Here is a 22,222-nt window from a genome sequence, read left to right as displayed (position 1 = left end):
TTGCTGCAATTTCACGTGACGCGGATGTACTGTAGTACATCTACGCTAATAACTTGATAGATATTGTTGATTGTCTTAATGATAGAACTTTCACTCTCTAAAACAGTAATTCTCAACCTTTTTTTTGTCGCGGCACACTTTTAACGATTTCAAAATTTGGCGGCACACAAAGAAAAAAATAAGTTTAAAAGTTGTTTACTTACCTATAATACACTGTGTAAAATAGTTTATGATTATAATTTGGAATGTAAAATAATATAATATAATATGTACTACAAAAACAACGTTTATTAAGGGATTAATTACAAATTAATAATAAGAATACTTTTAATGAGAAATTTGAGCTTGATGTTTTTTGATAATTTCATTTATATTGGGTCGTAAAAATGACAATGCTACTCTCATATCGCCTTCTACATTTAACAGTCTCGATCTTTTTTTCGTTTTTATGTTGGTTAATACTGAAAATCCGAATTCACACAAATAAGATGTAGAAAATTGTAGCAATATTTTTAAAGCTTTTTTGGCTATCATGGGATAATCGTATCTAATGTTAATCCAAAATGAATTAATTGATTCTTCCGAATATTTTAAAATTAAATCTCGATTGTTAGAATGCGAAATTAGTTCTTCCTCTTCATTCAAAGTTAATTCAAATATAGAAGTATTCGTTATCACAAATGGATTACGAATCCAATCAAATTTTTTTATATCTAAATTTGGGAAATAATGAATAATTCTCTCCTCTAATGTTGTCAAATGGTCAATAACAATTTTAAGAATAGATTTATAAAAATCTTTTGGAACTGACTCAAACTTTTCCAAATATCCTTCCTGAGCTTTATTCTTCCATAAAGTTATTTGTTTTTGGAATCCCACCAGTTTATCTGTTGAGTTTAATATATTTTCTTTTGGCCCTTGCATACTTGAATTTATGTTATTAAAAATAACAAAAATGTCTGATAAGTAAGCTAGTTTAGCACACCATACAGCATCTTCCAACAAATGAACAAAATCATAATTTTTATTTTGTTCAAAAAACATTTTCATTTCGTCTTTTAATTCCAGTACACGAGATAAAACTTTTCCTCTGGACAACCACCTTACTTCCGTATGCAGTAACAAGGATTCGTACTTAGCTTCCATAGCTTGGCATAAATTACTACATAAGCGACTTTTTAATGGTCTTGATTTTATATAATTAACCATTTTAACACATTGTTCCAGAACTATTTTAAATTCTGATGGCAAATATTTTGTAACAAGTGCTTCTCGATGCAAAAAAAGAAAATGTGTAACTAATACATCCCCATTCAGTTCTTTAACATGTGCTTCAAATATTCAAACATATATAAGTACTTTTCTTTAATTTAAACTTTACTNTACTCAAAACTTAAGCAGTAATCTCTTGACATGTTTGGACCTCAAACACATTTGTAAATCTTCAGTTCATCAAGCCTGGAAAAATCATTGGAATAGACAAAATAATAATAAATTACATGAAATTTATCCTAATCTTGATAATTGTAAGACATTAACTGTTGATCGCAAAACCCAGACTTTAATAAACAGACTACGTATCGGGCATACTCGTTTTACGCATATGCATTTACTGGTAGCCGAACCTGCACCCAGCTGTACTCTATGTCAAGTTGACGTTTCAATTAAACACATATTAACTAACTGCAGACGATTCAAATATTTGAGGAAGAAACTTTTCGGCAGATTTTATCCCAATCTTTCATCCCTACTTAGTGACCCTATACATCACAATTTAATCAAGTTCATCAAAACAATAGGACTGTATTCACTAATATAAGAAAAAGTGCTATTCTTTTACCTAGTGACTGGCGCAGTATAGCCACTTCTGGCTCTTGTGCCATTAAACTTTAACTAACCAACCAATCAGTTCTTTAACATGTGCTACAAATCCTTTTAGATGTCCAGTCACAGCTGGAGCACCATCTGTGCAAATGCCAATACATGAATTCCACGCAACTTTAATTTCTTCTAAATAGGAACTAATTACATCAAAAATATGTTTACCAGTTGTGAAATTAGGTAACTCACGACAACATAAAAATTGATTAATTATATCATTTTCGTGAATAAACCGAACGAATGCAATTAATTAAGCTTTTCCCGTAATATCTGTTGTTTCATCGATTTGTAGAGCAAAATTTGAATTTGCAAGAGTTTTTGCAGTATTTTGTTCAATATTTTGCGACATATCTCTGATTCTGCGATGGATTGTGTCATTCGAAACTGGTATTTTACAAATATCAATATCTGCTGATCCACCAATCATTATTTTTACAATTTTACGACAAGCTGGTAATATAATTTCTTCAGCCAAATTGTGAAGTTTTAATTTAACTGCAATTAATTCAGCTATTTCATAAGAAGCTATTTGAGCTTTTTCAGACGCACCGATTTGTTTTTCAAAAAACTTTACTTGCTTGGATATTGTAGATAAAGATTTTTGAAAGTAGCTTTTATCTTTTTTTGAAAGCGAAGGATGGTTAGTCAGTAAGTGACGTTGGAGCTTACTCGGAACCATAGCACTATTTGATAATTTACAACCACATACCACACACTCGGGAACAACCATGTCATTTTCCATTGTAGATGTAAATCCAAATTTCAAAAAATCGTCATTGTATTTCCGATGAACAACATATTTTTTGGAGCAAGAAATATCTTTACTTGTACTGGGCGTGGGCTCATTAGCCTGATCGCTAACGTTATCATTATTATCATCGTTAAGCTTTCTTCTTTTTAACCATTTATCCATTTTCGGAAGGTCCTGTTAAAATTAAAATAATATTGTCAAAAAATTATTTAAAAAAGTTGAATCAAATATTACTTTGAATGCGTTTTAAATTTGCGGTTAAGACAGCAATATATTTAAGAAGATGAAGTCTGTGGCAGAAATGTGTAATTGTTTCGTCTTGTAAAATTGAAAGGTTGTCAAATTCTGAGAATGTTGGTTGAGCAAGACCGTTCTTAAAGAATGCTTTAAATTTACTTTCAAACACACTTATGTCATTTGTGCACTGTAAATCCTGATTTTCTTAGTAATATTTCAGAGCATCACCTGCAAGTTCAGATTTAAGAAATAAAATAGATTGCTCATCAGACCATAGGTTGATAACAGAACTGACCATAGGTTGATTAAACTGAAGGAAATGATCCACATATTCATTTTCACCCAATACAATTTCTATACGCGGCATTGTGCATACAAATATACAATACAACAAACATAAAATATACGATATAGAACCATAATATAATACTAAATGAATAAATTACAGTGAATGTCCTCAAAAATGAATAAAATTGTCTTTTAAAAAAACAGTGTGCTACGAACCCGATTTGAGCAGTTGCTGAAGAAGGTCCGGTCAAAGGGCTGAATTATGATCAAAGGGCTGAAGTTCAGATGGTACAGCTGGGCGAAACCGGGATTTTGCGTAGAAATCTAATCCGAAAGTGGCGAAGTGATCTTTGAAATCCCCAGCGAAATTCATGTGACACAAAGTCTCAACGGATGTGCTTTCCAAACATCAGACAACAAGACGCACACTCACACGCGTAGAGGGGGGTTGTATGTAAAAAACTAGAGTAAAAATAGGTTGAAAACGAGACACAGAGAAATATGTAACGAAGCAGTGAAAGTGAAAAATCTTCGTTACAATATTCATATACTCGTAATAAAAAAAATGCATGTTAATTTTTACTACATACATTTTTAAAATTTGGCGGCACAATTTAAGAATTAGGCGGCACACAAAAGTGCCGCGGCACAGTGGTTGAGAATCACTGCTCTAAAACATGTCGTGCGCTAATGCGTAATGTTTATATTCGTATCTTTTTTTAATTTCAATTCGAATACTACTAATGGCATATTTGGCATAGACTTTGATAGCATTTGATACATTATAGTTATAGGGGTGCTAAATCTCTATACTATTTAGGATAATGTTTTCCAGTGGTAGCTATGTTTAATGTATTTTTCTTTGTTTTGTAAATTTAATTTAAAAATTTTCAACTCTCCTATATATTAATGATTCAAAAGTTTATATGAAATTTTACTTTGTTCAAACTCTCTATATTTCGTGCTTGTAATATTTCCGGGCTAGAGTGTTCAAAAGTAACTTGCTAAAAAGAAAACAATCTATTTTATAGGCCCAAAATCATGTTTATTTCTCAATCTATATACCAGATGACAGCAGCAAACTATTTATAATGTGTTTAGGAATAGATTATTTTAAGCTAGATATTAGCACTCACCAAACATGTAAGCTAAAACTTAGTCCAAAAGTTAAAAATACATAAGCTGTACACACACTTAATTTTATATTATTATCTTGAATAAAAAGATAGGCACTCTTATCACATTTTTCTTCAAAATTATGCGACCATTAAGAAGTTAAAGAATAATATAGGTCTTGAACCCCATTGTTCTTCTGGTTAGCTATTTCCGAATCTTGTGCCAATAATCTTTACCTCCATACTTACGAATTCTCAATGATTATTTATATAGCTGGAAAGTTATGAAGTTTTGAAGCAATATAATGATCGGCCTCATTTTCAAATAGTTTAGAAGAGTGTTTTTGGCGGAACACATTACAATTTCCATGTATGTTTTCGATATTGTGCCCTTACCTAGCGGGAACATGTAAGGTCTCTAAAGGAATATAATACTAAGAGACAACTTGTAAAAAATAATCTTTTAAAAATCCGCTTTGTCATTAGAATGCTCCAAATCCGTAGCCCGTATTGTCTGTCCTCATTTGGACTTTGTGCCACTTAACCCTACATTCAATCAATCAAACCAAATCCGTAGATATTCCGCTATATTACGCTAAGATATTCTAAGCCTTTTATTAACGCGAACAATGTGGAAAATCCATTTATTTTTAAATTTCTAATAACCTCCGAATGATAAACCAATAGTTTATAACAAATAATTCAAGCTGTTACTTACCACATTTAATAAAATATATTTATATTAAATTATGTTATAATAAATATTTTTATATTCAAGAAAAATATGGTACATTAAGCTGTACCATATTTTTTTCTATCTTTTTCAATATATCAAATATTATAAATTTTTACAAAACCGTGCTCTTCAAATGTCGATTTGCCCTTACCCAAAATTTCCCGACGCATTAAAAAAACACATTTTAAAGAACTCAATAAATGTGTTCGATATTTTAAAAAAGCAAAGACAAAATCTGTAACAGCGAGGAAATCCTTCAGGCGAAGTAAAACAAATGCCAAGGGAAAGAATGGTGCAATCAAAAAAACGGATATCCGTTGTGGAAAAATAAAAAGTATTGCTTTTTACTATTGAATTCGTAACAACGTTATCTTTGGATTCTCCCTACATCGCATGAAATATCGAAATTTCTGTCAGCTTCTATTGGGAAGTAAGCTCTCAGATGACTGGTAACGTAAATTACTAGTCACTCTGTCAATTTAATCTTTGTAAAATAATTTAAATTAAAAACTAATTTAGAAGCATCGGAAAATATTCCTTTTTAACCCTTGTTAACCCTATTAAGGGTTAGAAGAAAGTAAAAACTTACACTTAATTTAGGTCTTTTCTTCGTCATTTAACCCAGAGATGCTAACGTGATGTTAGTTGCATCTCTTTCTTTTCCCGGGAGCTAATTTACAATTCAGCAACCTTTAACGACTCGACCCTTTTTTTTCTCTTGAAGATTTTCCCCTTGGTTAAAGTTAGCCGCAATTATAAGACCAACTTATCATTTAAAATTTGTAATTGAAAATAAAGTCGAGAATCGAGCTTTTTCTTATTTAATAATTTTATTTAATATTTTATTTGAAACATTGTTCTTTAACACTAATGATATCAACACTTAATAGATACCTATTCTACCTTAGGGGGTCAAATGACCCGAAATTTAATGTTAGAAAGGAAATAAAAATAAAAATTTATTATAATTAAACAAAATAGTATATTGACAATTTCTATTACAAACGCAAAAAATAAGAATTTTTTTATTCATCGCATTTTTTACATATAAGTGTGTCCATCGTACATTTTCCGCAAGCATATTTTTTACATTTAGAGAAAATTTTGTTGGTTTTATTTTCTTTTTTACAGTATCTTATTTGACACCTCTTGCGTTGATTAGCATCTGTAGTAGACTTAGGCAACGATCGTTTCGTATTTGTTTTAACGATCGTTTCGTATTAATCGGTGGCAAATTCTACTGCTAGCTTGAGTAAAAAATCTTGTCTCGAGATATTATCTCCAGTCGTTTACTTGCACGAAATCCAGGCATTTATGCCAGCTAAATCAAGGATATTGAAAAAAAACTTGGAGAGGCCATCTGGAAGACTTAAGACTTTGTAGTTAATTTCCTCGCCATTTGATCGGTCATGTCTACACTAAATTTGGTTTCATTGTAATATGAAACAGTTTCAGGTAAACGCTTATCATTGTTTTCTACTGTTACAAATTTATGTTTAGAACTAAGTAAAAGTACTTTTTTGTTTTGCTTGCTTTTATAGATTGTAAGAGTACAATTATCTGTAGTAAAAATTTTCGATGGAAATCTTGTCATATTATCTTTCTTATGCTTTGCAATTAGTTGTAATTCCCTTTTATTTGGCCGAATAGTCCTAACTAGCGTAGTTTTTTTGCTAGGAATTGTATTGCTAGGGATTTGCTTGTGAAGAAGTTGTCTGTGGTCACAGTTCTTCCGCAACCCGTAAATGGCTCGATGAGTTTGAGTACAACATATTCAGAGAGTTGTACTGAAGAGGGCCCATTTTCATCTTTTCCTAGATATGGAAGTGACTTTTTTTTATCAAAACAGATAAATCTAAGAATTTCGGTAAAATTATTTCTGGTCATAGTTTCAGAAAAAAATTTAGGCCCCTATATGTTATAGAAATTTTCAAATTATTTGCTCCATATGCAGCTCGTGCATATGAAAATGCAATAAATGCATCTAATTTTCTTGAGATTAACTCCAATCGGATCCTAACACTCTATTTGATTCTTCTATTGTGCATGTTCTTATATGGTTCATAATACGGTGGTCAATTATCAATGAAAATGCAGTACTAACTTTACCTTTCATTATATGACGTTTTGCATATCCTGTTGGGCCTACTTCTTGCCTGAAAATGTAAGGAAGTGGTGGTCTTCCAGGTCTGCCACCTACTTGTATTTCTTCCCAAACAGATCCATCATTCGCAACTTGTTGTTCATACATTTCTACTTCACTTTCATCAGAACTTGAGAGTAATCTTGTTCTTTTTCGTCCACAACCGATATTCACAATATTTTCCTCTTCATCGTCAGTATCTGTAGATTCAAACTAATTTTCATTTGTAACCAATATATCTTCGTTTTCAGAAAATTCATCTTCACCGATTTCCGAAAGCTCTTCCCCAATATTATTTATATCTTCTAAGAACTTGGACTGTCTCGTTCGCTTCAACATTTTAATGGGTAGAGAAAGACCTGTATCACTAATAAAGTTATCAAAATAAAATATAAACTATTTACCAAAACTTTACATTTCTGCTATCTTTTCTTACACTAAAAATCTACTTTCAATCTAAAATTTCGATATTTTCTTGAAATTATTCTCAGCTATTTTGATTGAACTACTTTACGCAACAGTCTTTGCAGAAATGTGCAGCTCATCGACTACAATACAGGGCTGAAAGACCATATATATCGAGACGGAAAAGAGTAAAAACTAGTTACAAATCCTAGTGCCTGGCGCTGCATAGCCATTTCTGGCTCTTGTGCCAATAAAATCCAACTAACTAACTAACTAGTTACAAATAAATTTCATTTTTTAGTTTTTTTCCCAGAATAATAAAAATCCATAACTACCAATTGTTTTTACGGATGCAATTTTTACATTGAATTGCTTCTTCGACTTGAATTATTTCCTTACATTGAATTGTTATTGTTGAGAATAGATTAACTCCACCCAAATATTATCTAATATTGAAATAGTTCTTTTACCAGTATTTTCTCTTTTCCGTCCCGCTTTCAGGCTTGCTACAATACGATAAGCTGATAAAACAAAAAATTTTCTCAGGGTCAAATGACCCGATGTGGTAGACAACGGTATACGACAGGATTACTCAACATAAACAATACAAAAAAGTATGAAAATAGTATAAGAACTGTAGATTAATTAGTAATAAAAAGTCAACTTTGCAGAAGTAATAAGATGATACATGCATTTTCAATGCAAATGTCCAAAATGGGTCATTTGACCCGTTATGGTATTATTAGTGTTAAGTTTTAAAAAACAAGAATATTTGTCGTTTTAATTTTACTGTTACAGAGCTTTCCATTTTTCAATTAATAAATTTTAAACTAATAAAATTTTAATTAATTAAGTACTTTCTTTTAGTTCAGCAGTTTCTTTCATGATGCAATGTAGTACAATAATTAATTATAAGATAATATTAATTCATGCCTTCAATACTTATTCACTTACCGCTAATGACCCACCAAATCGCAAGTAAAGATGGATTGAATGAAGTTTTTAGAGTGCAATTTGTGTAGCATAAATGCCGGAGTCGGCTATACTGCACTCAACGTAAAGGACTCTACGTACTCTTAAACGTTTGAATAATTTGCAGTTGGAGATAGTCAGTGATGTTACCGCGACATTGCAAACTGGTTAGCTTTAGCTATTAATAAATTCATATGGGTATAACGATACTGACCAGCATGTAGAATACGTACTTTACAGCTTTGTGTGCGATAGTTATTAATTTAGAGTCATCAAAACCAAGGTGAATTTTTAACAATTCATTATCAATTAGTGGGATACAAACTTTACTTGCTAGATTCATGTAAAAAAAATTACCTAATTCATTTTAAGACATTACATATTCAATTTAAGCAGACCAGTATCATAAACCAAGTAGTACTTCGAAGTCAAGGAACCCATGCATTGCCAGCCAGAGAAGATAAACACTTAACATTTAAAGTAAACACTAAGCCTTACATCAACTCTTGAGGGGCTATTGAATGTTTATTTTAATAACACTAGAGTTGAAAATGCCTATGCACTGCACCAAACATCACAATGTATCTATTTAAGTAACGAATATAAAACGGTGTTATAAACCATGCCCGATGCATAACCAAACATTGAAAGCACATAGGCAGGAGGTGTGGAATGCTCATTTACTTCCTGACTGTGATCTGGTGAAGATGGCGGCATTAATTGCACAAAAAAGGGGCATAACAATTCATTATGAAAAAACTACTTTTGATATTTTGATAGCTCGAGGTGAATTTTTAAATAATTAGATATTTATGAAACGTAAACAATTCTTATTAAAGTGTTCAAATAATATTAAGTGATAAACAAATTAAAACTTTTTAGTTTTTTATGCATAAGTCAGAAATAGCAATAATGCAGCATTAAAACCTTGTTCTGATAATGCAAGAGAGTCGGATTAAAATATCGGTTCCGAGGATAGATAAGCTTAATTGGAAAGGGAGAATCTAGATAGAACCTGATAGAAAGAATTGGAATTCGTTGTTGGTGTAGTTTTCCGATTCCACAGAAGTTCGAATGTTTCGTTAAAGAAATTCCTCATTTGCTATGGAATGACTTTTATTTCCTCCCTTTGTGAGGAGAGATAAAGGAACATAAAGTTGATTACAGTTCGAAACAGTTACTTGTCAAAGTACAGTATAGCGTGTTCTATGTGACATAGATATATTCACGAGAATTTGTAAATGGCAACCAGTATAAGAACACATAATCGTGTACACCTCATTCTTAGTATATATTCAAAATTAAATAAAATAATCTAACCCATCTGCCTAAATAAATTGTCAGAAAAACTTTTATTTCAGATTGATAGTATTTTAGAATAAGCTGAAATTCAACTTTAACCATTGTGTATTGCTTGAATGAGTATACAAAAATTTTAAAAACAACTAAGGGCCATTAATCGCTGACACATAAAAACAAACTAAGTTCAAAAGAAAGTATTATCTGCACTAAATTTTAGATTTTAAAATAGAAAGTCAATGAACTCACTTCAAATTTATCTTCATAAAATGCGAAAATTTGACAAAGAGGTGCTAGCAAAACAAGTATATATCGCATCCCGGCAGGAAAAGTGACACAAGTAAAAAAACAAGCAATTTTAAGGTTATGTCAATAAAAAAAATAAGTATGAAGTGCCCCATCAAGCTCAAAAAGTGCCACATCTCTTAACTAGAAATTTATCCAGCTGAGGGCAGTTGCGTCAGTTTTGTGTCTAATTGAGAATAAGTTTTACAGCATTCATGAAGTTGATTTTTCTCAATAGCTGCATTTTAGAGTTATGACACTGTTCTTACCTGGGTGCCATATGTACTATAAATTTCAATCAAATTGAATTAAATGTAAGGATTGATAGTACGAAGTTAAAAAAAAAAAATAGTGCGTGGAGTCCCTCTGCGCGGAAGAAGTTAAACTTCGCAACCTGCGACGTTGATCGTAGAAGAATCAGCAGTCGTAGAAGGATCACTAGTTCTATTCAACGACTCTTTTTCCTGCTCCGCTCGCTTCCGTGCTCTGTAATCACGGTAATATTGTGCATTTATCCCTCCTGGACCTCTTGAACCAGTGGAAGTGCTTGTGGTTGCCTCATCGTCTCGCCTGGGAAAATGTATTTGTATTAATAATGTATGTGAATGCGTCATAATGCAATTTCAGAAGAGAAACAATCAATTGATATTCACAAGAGACGTACCTTGACATAACCTTAAATCCGTCGCATTGTCCGTGGGATTGTTTTCACTCATTTTTTACAATTGTTATCCACGAAATTTGAAAATAAAAAATACTACCCTATTAAATTATATGTGTATCAAAACAAACTAAAAAAATATTTATAGAAAAACAATACTTTTATACTAGTGAGAACCAAAACAATATGGAAATGAATGAGGGAAAACTGGATCCTACCAAGTGATTTCCCGGCCAATAAAAATGTAGCGTTAAACGTTTAACGCAACCTTGTAGGAAGTCGCATAAGAAGTATAACTTCAAAAAAATAGAAGAGAGTTTCTGTAACAAAACAAAAAAGTTTCAACAATTGATCTGAAGATAAAGAGCTATAATTTTATGATATTAACTAGTTAAAATACATGAAATCGACAAAACTGTACATAATTAAACACAGTGAATAAATACGGATTTAAAAAAAAACAGTAATTCCAAATAAATAAGCACGACGAAAAGAAAATATTTGTTTACTGGGCTTTCCTTAGAGACAAAATAAAATCCTTTTGAGAGAATCCTAAACAGAACTTCCAAGAAGGTTTAGGCAATTAAAAAATGCTCTCGGAATTAAAAATATGATGTCTAGTTAGCTTCAGACAGAAGAAATACTCTAAAAAGTAAATAAAACTGATAGAAACTGTTTCAAACAATTTAATTTACCAATAGCACATAGAATAACAAAGGTAATATGATGTTTAGTTTCATGAAACAGTAATTACAATAATCATTGGGGAAAATTAATTTTAAAAGATACCAGTTATGCTTTTACCGCAGTTTTCGGCAGATGAAAATTTATTGCTTTTATAATTTGCTATCGTAAGCCATTAAACAAATTATTAATTAATTGATTTGAAGCCTTTATCAAATTTAAAAAACATTTCTTAAAGAAAAATTTTCATTACAAAAATAATTAATTCTATTTAATTACAGTTTGGTTTTTTTTTCAGACAATTTTGGAATGAAACTATGTATTCTAGGGGAAGAAATGCAATATCTGAAAACAAAGTTTCAAAATAATCCTGTTTTCGCAGTAATTCTAAAAATAAGGTTTATTTTTGTACTTAAGATGGCGGAAAAGACTCTTTCAATCTACAATTTATGTAAGAATATTTCAAATATCCTTTTTTTTTTCAATGAAAGGATTCAAATGTATACTTAAAATAACATACGACTGATAGACAGCGACAAATATATACTGCATCCTATGCTATGTTATTTCATGTGAAAGCCAGTAGGAGTCTGTCTTGATATTTTTATATTGAAACGACTGAATTTTATTGAATTTAGTCGAGTGCTTGAACTTGATAGGAATTTCATAAAGTATTCATTCCTTGAACGATACATTTATCTAAAATGGAAAAAACGCTTTTTTTTATTTTTTTATTGTTATTCTTATTCAATTCATATGGCGTGGTCGAAAGCAATGTACATCCTAAAAACATTCCAGAACAATCTATAACATAAAGTATTTCTGCTTTTGACGAAATATAGATATTTATGTTTAAAATCGTTCTCTGATGATTTTCAATGCATAAAACTGGAAAAAAAAGAACACAAAATTGTCTCTTTGCACGCAATTTTTATATTTAAATTATTGAAAATGAAATGGAAGAAAAACAATTCACATTGTTTGCATGTACAGTGCGCAAAAAAAACGGACCACCCTGAATAACTTTTGATCTAATGATCGGATCTTCATGTTCTAAAATACAATCTTAATGGCTCGAGGGGGTGACCTCAAATATGCCAATTAAAAAGTGCAGACAATATTTTAAGTTACGAAATCAGACAAAAAAACGTACTTTCTCTGAATAAACATACCTTTTTTTCGACAGGTTCGGATTTCTGACCCTTAAGATATAGGGGGTAGCCGTAATCTGGGAAATATGGTCCAAAGTTTGGGCCCCTTAATGTTAATTTAACTTTTTTACACATGATTATAAAATTCATTTGTCCAAAGATAATTCCATGCAAAAAATACCTTTTAGTAAATATTTATTATCTTTATTTAAGAATGGTTGAAAATATTTTGAATTGTAAGACATAAAATTTTTTGTCTCGTTTTAAAAAATGTAATTTTATTAACAATATACAAAATTTGGGAAAAATCAGTCATTATTCCTGAGAAATTTAATTTCAAAAAAGTCAGATAATAATAATTCGATTTCTCAAGAACCATTCGACCAATTTTGCCCAAATTTTGTATTTTGCTATATAAAATTACACTCAGTTTAGTTTCAGGCATTAAAAATTTGCAGCCTAAAAAACAAAATATTTGTGTAGAAAAAATATATGTTAGTAATAACTATGGTTATTATTGTGTAGCAATGTGATAAAGTCGAACATATAAAAGTACAAAGAATTTAAAATTTGACAAATGACATAACTAACTTTATGTACTTTTTTAAGCTTTTAAATCTAACAATCTTGTTTATTTCCTTGTAATAAGGTTAAAAATTAGTGAAATATATAATTCTTTCAGAAATGTTACTGATTAAAAGAAAAAAAAGTTTGGTCAGGAGAGCACTCCAAAGTTTGGACCCCTTAATATGTTAATTTTGATTTGCGTAATTCGCTATATGTCGAGAATTTTTTAAGCAAATTGGAAATTTTTGCACATAATTATAAAATTCGTTTATTAAAGAATAATTCAATGCAAAAAATATCTTATAGCAAATATTTATTGTTTTACATAAGAAAGGTCTAAAAATTTTTGACTTGTACGGTATACAACGTATGGCATCATTTTAAAGAATATAAATTTGCATGGCAAAATACAAAATATGAGCAAAATTGATTGAATAGTACCTGAGAAATTGAATTCCATAAATGTTAGATATTTAAAATTTATCAGGAATTATTCAACTGATTTTTCTCACATATTGTAGTTTGCCATTGTAAAATTACATACTTTAAAATTATGTAAAAAAAATTGCATGCCTTACAATTCCAAATTTTTCCGACTATTATTTTAATAAAATAATAAAACTTTACTAAAATTTATTTTTTGTATTTAATTATTTTTGGATAAACGAATTTTACCGCAAAATGTTTTCAATTCGTTAAAAATAATTTTTGTGATTTTACAAAATACGCAAAATAAAATTAACATTAGAGGGTTCAAACTTAGAAGCGCTCTCCTCACGAAATTATTGGGACTATATTTTCCAGATAGGGCTACCCCCTACATATTAGGGGACACAAATCCGTCGAATAAAAGGCATGCTTATTCAGAGAAATTACGTTTTTGTATCTGAATTCGTAACGTAAAAAATCGTCTGCACTTATTAATTAGCATGTTTGAGGGCACCGCCTCGAGCCATTGAGATTGAGTCATAGAATGAGAAGATCCGATTAGTAGGTCATAAGCTATTCAATGTCGTCAATTTTTTGCTCACTGTGCTCTTATGGGCGTAAAAGTCTACGCACAAACGATTATCTTTTATGCTCATATAATTGAGACTAAGTAAATGACGTCATTCAGAATTAATAAAATTTTTATTTATTCCCTGTAACTTTCCTCATTTTGTAAAAGCAACAATAACTTAATTATTATATAAAGAATACACAAGGTCGTCTTTAACTTAAAATTGGCATAAATCTTGCTCGTCAAAAGTCTATGTAGCAGTTTTATTTCTTATTGGGCATCCCCTCCTTTTAATAACCTTTCTCAACTTTGTTGGCATTGATTTAATTAGTTGAGGGTTTTTTTGTGGTTACTTTGTTCTAGTTTTTCACTAGTTCTAGTTATATTTTATTTGATGCCCTGATTCCCGATTTGAGTAAATTCCAGAAAGGCAGTTAAGCTGGGAGACAGATATGTGTTCGGAGTTAGTTTGGTACATTGCAAAGTTGCCATGGCCACATATACGACTTTGGCTTATGATCATTTCATTATCCTACTGAAAGTTTTGAAAAAAAATAGGTCATCTCAAGATTTTAGGTTTTGCCCTGAGATATTTTTGTTTATGTTCAAGTAATCATTTTTGTTCGTTTATGAATTAATAAACTACAAATAACCCTATGCACCCCAAGATGTTTCATCCACTTTTTTGATGTTTGACAGTCTGAAAGAGTTAATCTGAATTTAACTCATCTCTCGAGGGAACAAAGTTAAGAATATTTGATTTTTAGAAGAACAAAAATAATATATTTTGCATGAAAGTAAATTTTGTCTCTTTTCAACATAAAACTACTGATATATGTCTGGGAAAACCCTGAAAAGAGCTAAAAAGAGTATACTATCAAGAATGAAAGATATGTAGCAATGATCAGGATCCCCTGACCTATCGTCGGAAAATACTTTAAAAAATGGTAGCAAAAAGTAGGGAAATTTGTTTCTAAACATTTAGATACTTCGCCTACAACTGATTAAGTGATAGATCTTTTTTGCATTTTCAGTTTTTGGTTTGCCCTGATGATTTACAAGTTATTTTTTAATTTATGTTAAACTTGTACCTTATGCTATTAAACCCAAATTTCAATTTGTTCTAATGACTCAAAAGGCAATGCCTGCATCTGCCGCTGTAAGCAATACGGTTATCTTCTCCTTCAAAAAAAAAAGAAGAAAGAAATAGAGTTAAATTTTTAGTTTTTTTTTCCTAGAAATTCAGCATTCTCGACGTAATTTCCAACCATCCTGACTTAAAAAAACATCTTAAGATAAAAAATTAAATTGCATATTTTATTTTTTACAATAGTAATTTTTTGATAAAGTTCTTATATTATACCTATTTCGTGTTTTTTCACGATTCCGTCGGATTTTATTCATTTCTGTATGCATAAATGTCGAATTACAGATTAACCGTTTTACTTATTTCCAGAAACATTTAACTGTTATGTAGTTTTTATCTCATTTTTTAACATACTGAATGTATCCTTTTATTTATGTGGGGATTGCATTTTAAGTACTTAATAACAGAAATGATTCATAATTTCATTAATTCTGATTTTTAAAACCATTTGTTTGGCGCAGCATGTTCCTTTTTTGTAACTAGTGCCATTAATCCCCATATTCATTTCAATTCCTACTCAAATCTTATGACAATAAACTCCACATTTAATTTAATTCAACGCACCATAAGCTAAAATGTTACTTATTGGAATATTAGAAATGAGTACAAAAAAAAAGATTGATAAGTTTTGCTCAAACTTAATTTAAACACAAATTTTACTCATGATAACATTGAAAATTGTTTTTAAAAATTCTAAGATCGAGCCATCCATCGAAATTAATACGAAGAGATCATTATCAGATTACACATTAACCATACCCGCATAATACAAAGACACCTTCCTACTGAATAAATCAGCTCTATTAATTATAATTAAATCTATTTAGACCCTACGTTTGAAACATAACAACAGAAAACTTTATTATTCTAATACAGATTTTTCAACTTCGCACTATTTCTAAGTGATTTTACCCATATTAATCTTTTCTTATTTTCCACCATGTGTACTGATTTATAGTTGGGATGTTTTTTTAGTAGTAGCTGAATTAAATTAACGAAGTTATAGAAATCTAGGAATATGTGAAAAAAACTAGCCTAGCTCTAAATATGGACAATCCTCCCCAATAGGCTATGAAAAATGCTTCAGACTGGCATGGTAAACTTTTTGTGAGAAATAAGTAGACGCACTTCTATGAATAAAATTTTATATATTAAACAGCCTTGAACAATAAAAGTATATATTAAAAATAGAAAAATTATCAAAAAGAGAACATTAGTTTCTTTTTTTTTTACATTAAACATTAGTTTTCCTCGTTGCTAGGGGATACCAGACTGGCAGCGTTGAGTTGTTTGTAGTAGGCAAAGGTCACCATATGGTGCTACATGTTAATTTAAAATAGCAGAGAACAATAGGAAACATTCTTTTAAATGGTGGTGATTCAACGTTGGTGTTAACAACAGTATTTTCTCTGAAATATATAAATTTTCTTCCCTTTTGAGTTTTTTCCTCGCTTTTTTAAACTTCATAGCGACTTATTTTAAGAGGACACATACTTGTTTTGTGCTCTTTTAAAAACCCTGCCCTCATTTAGTAAATTTGATATATGTGTTAATTAAGGTCAAAAATCAAGAAATATTTCTAATTGAAGATAACTTACTGAAAAAAGAGTGCTCATAAGTTACTCTTCTCTTTTTTTTCTCCTACCTGGTAAACATGACAGTTCTATCTTGCTCTAAGATATGCATACGTATTTCATTTTGGAGATAAAAGAGATTAACAGTTGTGCATCATTGGAATGAATTCGAATTCAAAAATATTAAACGCTGTGAAGATAACTGAAAAAATTATTAACTAAATACAATAATTGCGAAATTTTAGGAGTAAGTACAGTTCCATTTGTAAGATCGAGAATATTCTGATATCCCATTTTAAAGCAAATGAGACTTTACAATTAACATTGTATATTTAATATAATAGCATACCTACTTAAATATACATAACTACTATGTACTTCTACATAAAAACAAACCGTAAAATGGTTGACATTTGACCTTGTGCATGGCTTACGTCAACCTCACTCGTCCTTTAATGGATCATACTCGAATAACACATCGTCTTAAGATTTATCACATTTCATATGACCATGTTTTGACAGGTATCAGCTTACCTTTTTTAATAGTTCTTTTTAATGTGTGCAAGATTTTTTGTATGACATCAACATCCTTATATCTGTTTCACCTAAGGCTCCTATACTAATTCGGGGGCTCTAGTTTCACAATTCCAGTTTCATATGGATGGCATCAGCTTGTCAGATAATAATGGTAGTCAGGGCTCAATATTGATTCGATAGCTTTAATCGTGTTGTTGGTCTCGAAATAAAGAATTATTAACCTCAATAATCCCCATGGCCGACAACTGGCTGCTACAGAAACGCTTGACTTGTTGTATAACTGCTTGACTTGTACTTGTTTCTGTATGTGCCGCTTTGTATATTTTATGCAGATTGATTTGCAATATGAGTTTTACTTTCTGACTTGTTTTAAAACGCGTTGTTGGGCCGCTATTTGAACCTTGTACCATTAAAACTGGTAATAAATAAATAATAATAAATTATTTCTTTGACTGATTTTAGGAGTCTTCATTGTAGCCGCCTAAAAGTTCATATTAATTTGTCGGTGGCATTGCTCATAAATTTGATACTCCTCATTGTCTCCTCGTCTCCTGTTCTCATTGATATCTCTTACAAACATACGGTAAGTAGAGATACAGAATATGTTGTTTTAACGCAGTTTATTAATAATGCAGTGTCATTCATTTTTTAAAATTAAAATAACGTACAGTTGTAGTAGGTTTTATTCAAAATTAGTTAGTTTTTTAAGCAAAGGCCAGAAATCAGCATTATCTGGGGGTGAAATAGCCAGTTTTCTGGTCTAAATTAGTGGTTCCCAAATGGTGTTCCGTGAGACTCTGGGTTCCGTGTAAGGATTATAGAGGTTACGAGAGATATGACCATCCAGGCAGCCGTTGTTTAGCATTCTAGATTTTAGCACTCATCCATTTAAAGAGAACCTTATTGAATTTTCAAAGTATTTTGTAAGAATATTCTCCCAAGTTCCGGAACATCTACTTGGTACAAAATTGGACGTCCAAATTTGACTATTCTCAAATTGGACGAAAACAATGCTAACTTGTGACAAAGTTTGAGAATGTGATAGACATTAAGAATTCATCCTCGCTGAAACATATGTTTAAATAAGTACAATTGGGTTGAACTGACGGATGAATCTAGCAGTAGCTGAAAAGTACATCAGCACAAAGCTCTCGACTTATTGACATGAAAAGGGTTTATCAACTTAACGCATTCACCAAAAACAGATAGACCAGATTCCCCTCCAAATCTGTCCGATACCCAGGAAGAGGGGTCTCTGTCTAACCACGGCAACACACGTAAAACCTAACTTCAAAAAAATTGTTAATAATGAAAAAATTTCATTCTTCACATTCAATATTTTTAAATTAATTAGTATTCTTCCTTTGATTTTGTGTCCACAATTGCTAATTTTTTATTTTATAACCGTCGTTGAACAGCCGATCCAACTTTGGGTTTATGACTACTAATGTCCAACTCCGTGGTCTTTAATTTTGAACCTCCAAAAAGACAAGGGAACTCCTGGATCAAGTATTGGGAGAAATTTTGAGCTTCGTGGAGTAATGGAACCAACCCGAATTCGCGTAACATGGAAAGGAAAACCACGAACACCTCCCACGGTTAGCCCGACGGCAAAGAGACTCTAACCCATGATGCGTCTACAACTGAGGACATTTTACGCCAGCACTGCGATCAGTGAGAGTCGGATGCGGAATTCGTAAAGACTAGCCATCGCTGGGATTTGAACCCGGTTCACCTTATTGCAAAGCGATCGCACTATCCCCTGAGTCGCACGGCTCTTGGGTTTATATTTTGACAGACATGAATGTTCACAATTGCAAATTAATAAATTATTTACTTTAACTTTACGGTTCCGTTGCCAAAAAAAAAGGACCTGCTGATGTAAATAACAGATTTCTTGTTTAAGAAGCTATTATTTTACTTTAACGCTAAATAAGGAGCATAAGTTTTTATAATTTAAAAAGAAAATATTACAGAGAGCATTTCTATTTTAAGATAAGACATTTAAGATTTAATTTGCTGAAAACAATTTTTTTTTAAAGTAAGAATGTTTGTACTCGACTTTGATATCATTTTTCAGTGCGCAAAGCTTAAATATGCATTTTTCTGGCACTCTTAGTTATTCTTTTTTTTATATATAAATCTTTTGTCAGCATTTTCTAATTACTTTATTCTGTTTCAAGAAGCAAAACAATTATTGAAACATACGTTTATTGCAATAACGAGTTGGGCATGGATAGTTTCTGACATCTTACACGGAAAAAGATGTTCGGTGTTTTTTTCTTCAAACTTATGAAAATTTATTTCATTGTTTTAAAATACGAGGAACTAATAATCTCCTTTTTGGTTCTATTTCACACACGCAGCCAACTTTCATAGCAGCACTCACTTCTTCTATTATTATTATTTATTAATTTTGAGAAAAACCTCCGTACAAGGAATGAGAAAAACCTCCGTAATGTTAATATGACGACTAATACTTATTTTAAATGTAGGAAAAGTTTTTTCAAATGGCTGCAATAAATGATACATTAAAAATATTTTAGATTTCAAAAAAGTTCCAGAGCTGGAAAAATATTTGCTATATTCATAAAATAAAATATTGCTTCACGTATTCCCTAGTTTAACCACGTCCTATTCTTCCAAAAGAAAGAAGAAAAGCGTCTTATAGTTTTATATGGAACAAAATCTATGTGTTCAAAATTACTTTACTGTAATTTACTATAGGAATTAGAAGTCTGTATTTTTCATCAGGAGTGGATGTGCAAAGGAGTTTTGAGTTTACAAATGTATTCTGGGCTATCAAGTATTAATTGGATGTTTGTTGAAGGTCTTCTCTTGCATAGCCGGGTGACTGTTCATATTTTTAAGAAAGATGCACCTTTCAAATTATATTATTTCATTGGTTGGGGTAAGTGTCAAGTTATCTCTTTTTGATTTCCTCGTAATTTTAACCTTGTTGCTTTTATTTTGAACTTGCTCCAGTTTTAACTTTAGAGAAATTTATTCTTTCCACCTTAATGTAAAATCATATTAAAAAAACGATGAGTTTTATTATGCACGGCAAAATGGTAACACTCGTCCAAATAGTTGCAGCGCCACGCAACGGCAGCAAGTTTAACTATTTAATTAATGAGTTTATCGTTTCCTTTTATTAATTTTAACTGAATTTATCAGTCGCAGGTTCTGGAGTTCGTAGACTTATCATTTGGTAATTTTTATTTTAGTTCTTTAAAATGTTTAGGAATTAATTATTTTAGAACGTTGAGTGTTAATAAAGAAAAAAGTACATTTTAAGTAAATTACGACTTATTTTAAACGTTTATAATTCTATCAATTCCTACAGATATATAACAATTCTTTTTCGTAAATCAGAGTTAATTACATATTTATATGGATGACATGACGTAATTTTAAGTATTTATACCCTATTTCAACTAATAAAAGAAAAAATACGAAAAAAACATGTATATTCTCTGATAAACATCAGAATTTATTACGTGACAGAAACAGTTTTATGTATTAGTAGTAAGGCGATATATATATTCACTATGTCAACCTTCATCTATCAAAAGACATCTCAAATATTAAAAAGTTAACGTCTTATATACTATTGAATTAGTATTTAATATTTGTAGTGATAGTTACGCCACATTACTCCTTTTCCAGAATTGCATCTTTGATAGAATTCGATAAACGAATACCAATAGTTGATTTATGTTCTGTTTATTTATGTATTGGCCGGGAGAATCGTATATACTTCACCTGATTTTTGAGAGCTATTTAAATTGACTGTTTAATGTGAACCTTTCATCGATGCTGACGGGTACGATTACGTCCGAAGGGCACCAATAAGGGGATTTAAGTAACGAAATATGTCAGCCATCATCTATCAAAAGGAACCTCAGGATTGAAGATAAAAGAGATCTAACTAGATAAAGAATAATGTAAATCTAAGATAAAATTTGAAGATAAAAGAGATCTGACTAGATAAAGAATAATGTAAATCTAAGATAAAATATTTGAAACTAATAAGAAAATTTTATGTTTCAACACAAATGCGCAGTGTATAAGAAAAAAAAACCTTCAAAACACTAACATAAATTGACGCAATCCAATCTTTTTTCAGTAATTCTTATTGGAATGGAGCTGAAAAAGTTAACTTTCATACTATAAATAACAGCGAAATATTATTTGTTCATTCTACAAATGTAATGTACAGAATTAAATGTACAAAATAAACAAAACTATTGCAGAGACACTAAACTGTAAACCTTAAAGAGACAACTAATCAAATCTACTGAATTTACAAATAGTTTTCTTAAAGTGTTGTTAGAGGGTGCAGTGGCCAGTTGGGCTAGAAGAAACTTTTAGAAAAGAGTCGTGATGATGTTAGAATGGATTGTCCTTCAGTATTATCGGTAAAATTTTTAACCTAGTTGTTTTTATGTTAACCAAGTCGTTTAAATATTAATTTAGTTTAAGGATTCAAAGGGATATACAGCATTATTTTAATAAGCTTAAGATTATTTTCATAAACTTTGTCTGATATATTGTATGCATTTGCTAATTAACATATATCTTATAAGATCCCCTTTTTTTAGGTATTCCAGCTATATGTATAGGTATATGGTGTTTTTTAATGTCCCATTACCATCACACATATTGTTGGACAGGATACGGAAGTCATCAATACATTTGGTTCATTACCGGACCCATGATTTGTGCTTTGTTGGTAACTATAAATTTCACTTAATTATTTAAAATATGCTAAATTCTTTGTCCATTC

General features: G+C 30.7%; 1 protein-coding gene across 1 annotated transcript in view; it reads left to right on the top strand.

Annotated features, from left to right (window-relative positions):
• The window catches only part of LOC107444778 (corticotropin-releasing factor receptor 1), a gene marked incomplete at its 5' end in the record, with an annotated part of 57,742 nt that overhangs the window by 16,146 nt on the left and 19,374 nt on the right, over positions 1-22,222 (top strand). The window contains 3 exon segments of the mRNA XM_043052434.2: positions 17,896-18,016; positions 20,188-20,344; positions 22,038-22,168. Coding sequence (XP_042908368.2) covers positions 17,896-18,016; positions 20,188-20,344; positions 22,038-22,168 — 409 coding nt within the window.

This window comes from Parasteatoda tepidariorum, chromosome 5, assembly GCF_043381705.1.
Source record: "Parasteatoda tepidariorum isolate YZ-2023 chromosome 5, CAS_Ptep_4.0, whole genome shotgun sequence".
NCBI lineage: Eukaryota > Metazoa > Arthropoda > Arachnida > Araneae > Theridiidae > Parasteatoda > Parasteatoda tepidariorum.
Note: the sequence above shows the minus strand (reverse complement) of the source record. Positions and strands in the feature narration are given on the sequence as shown.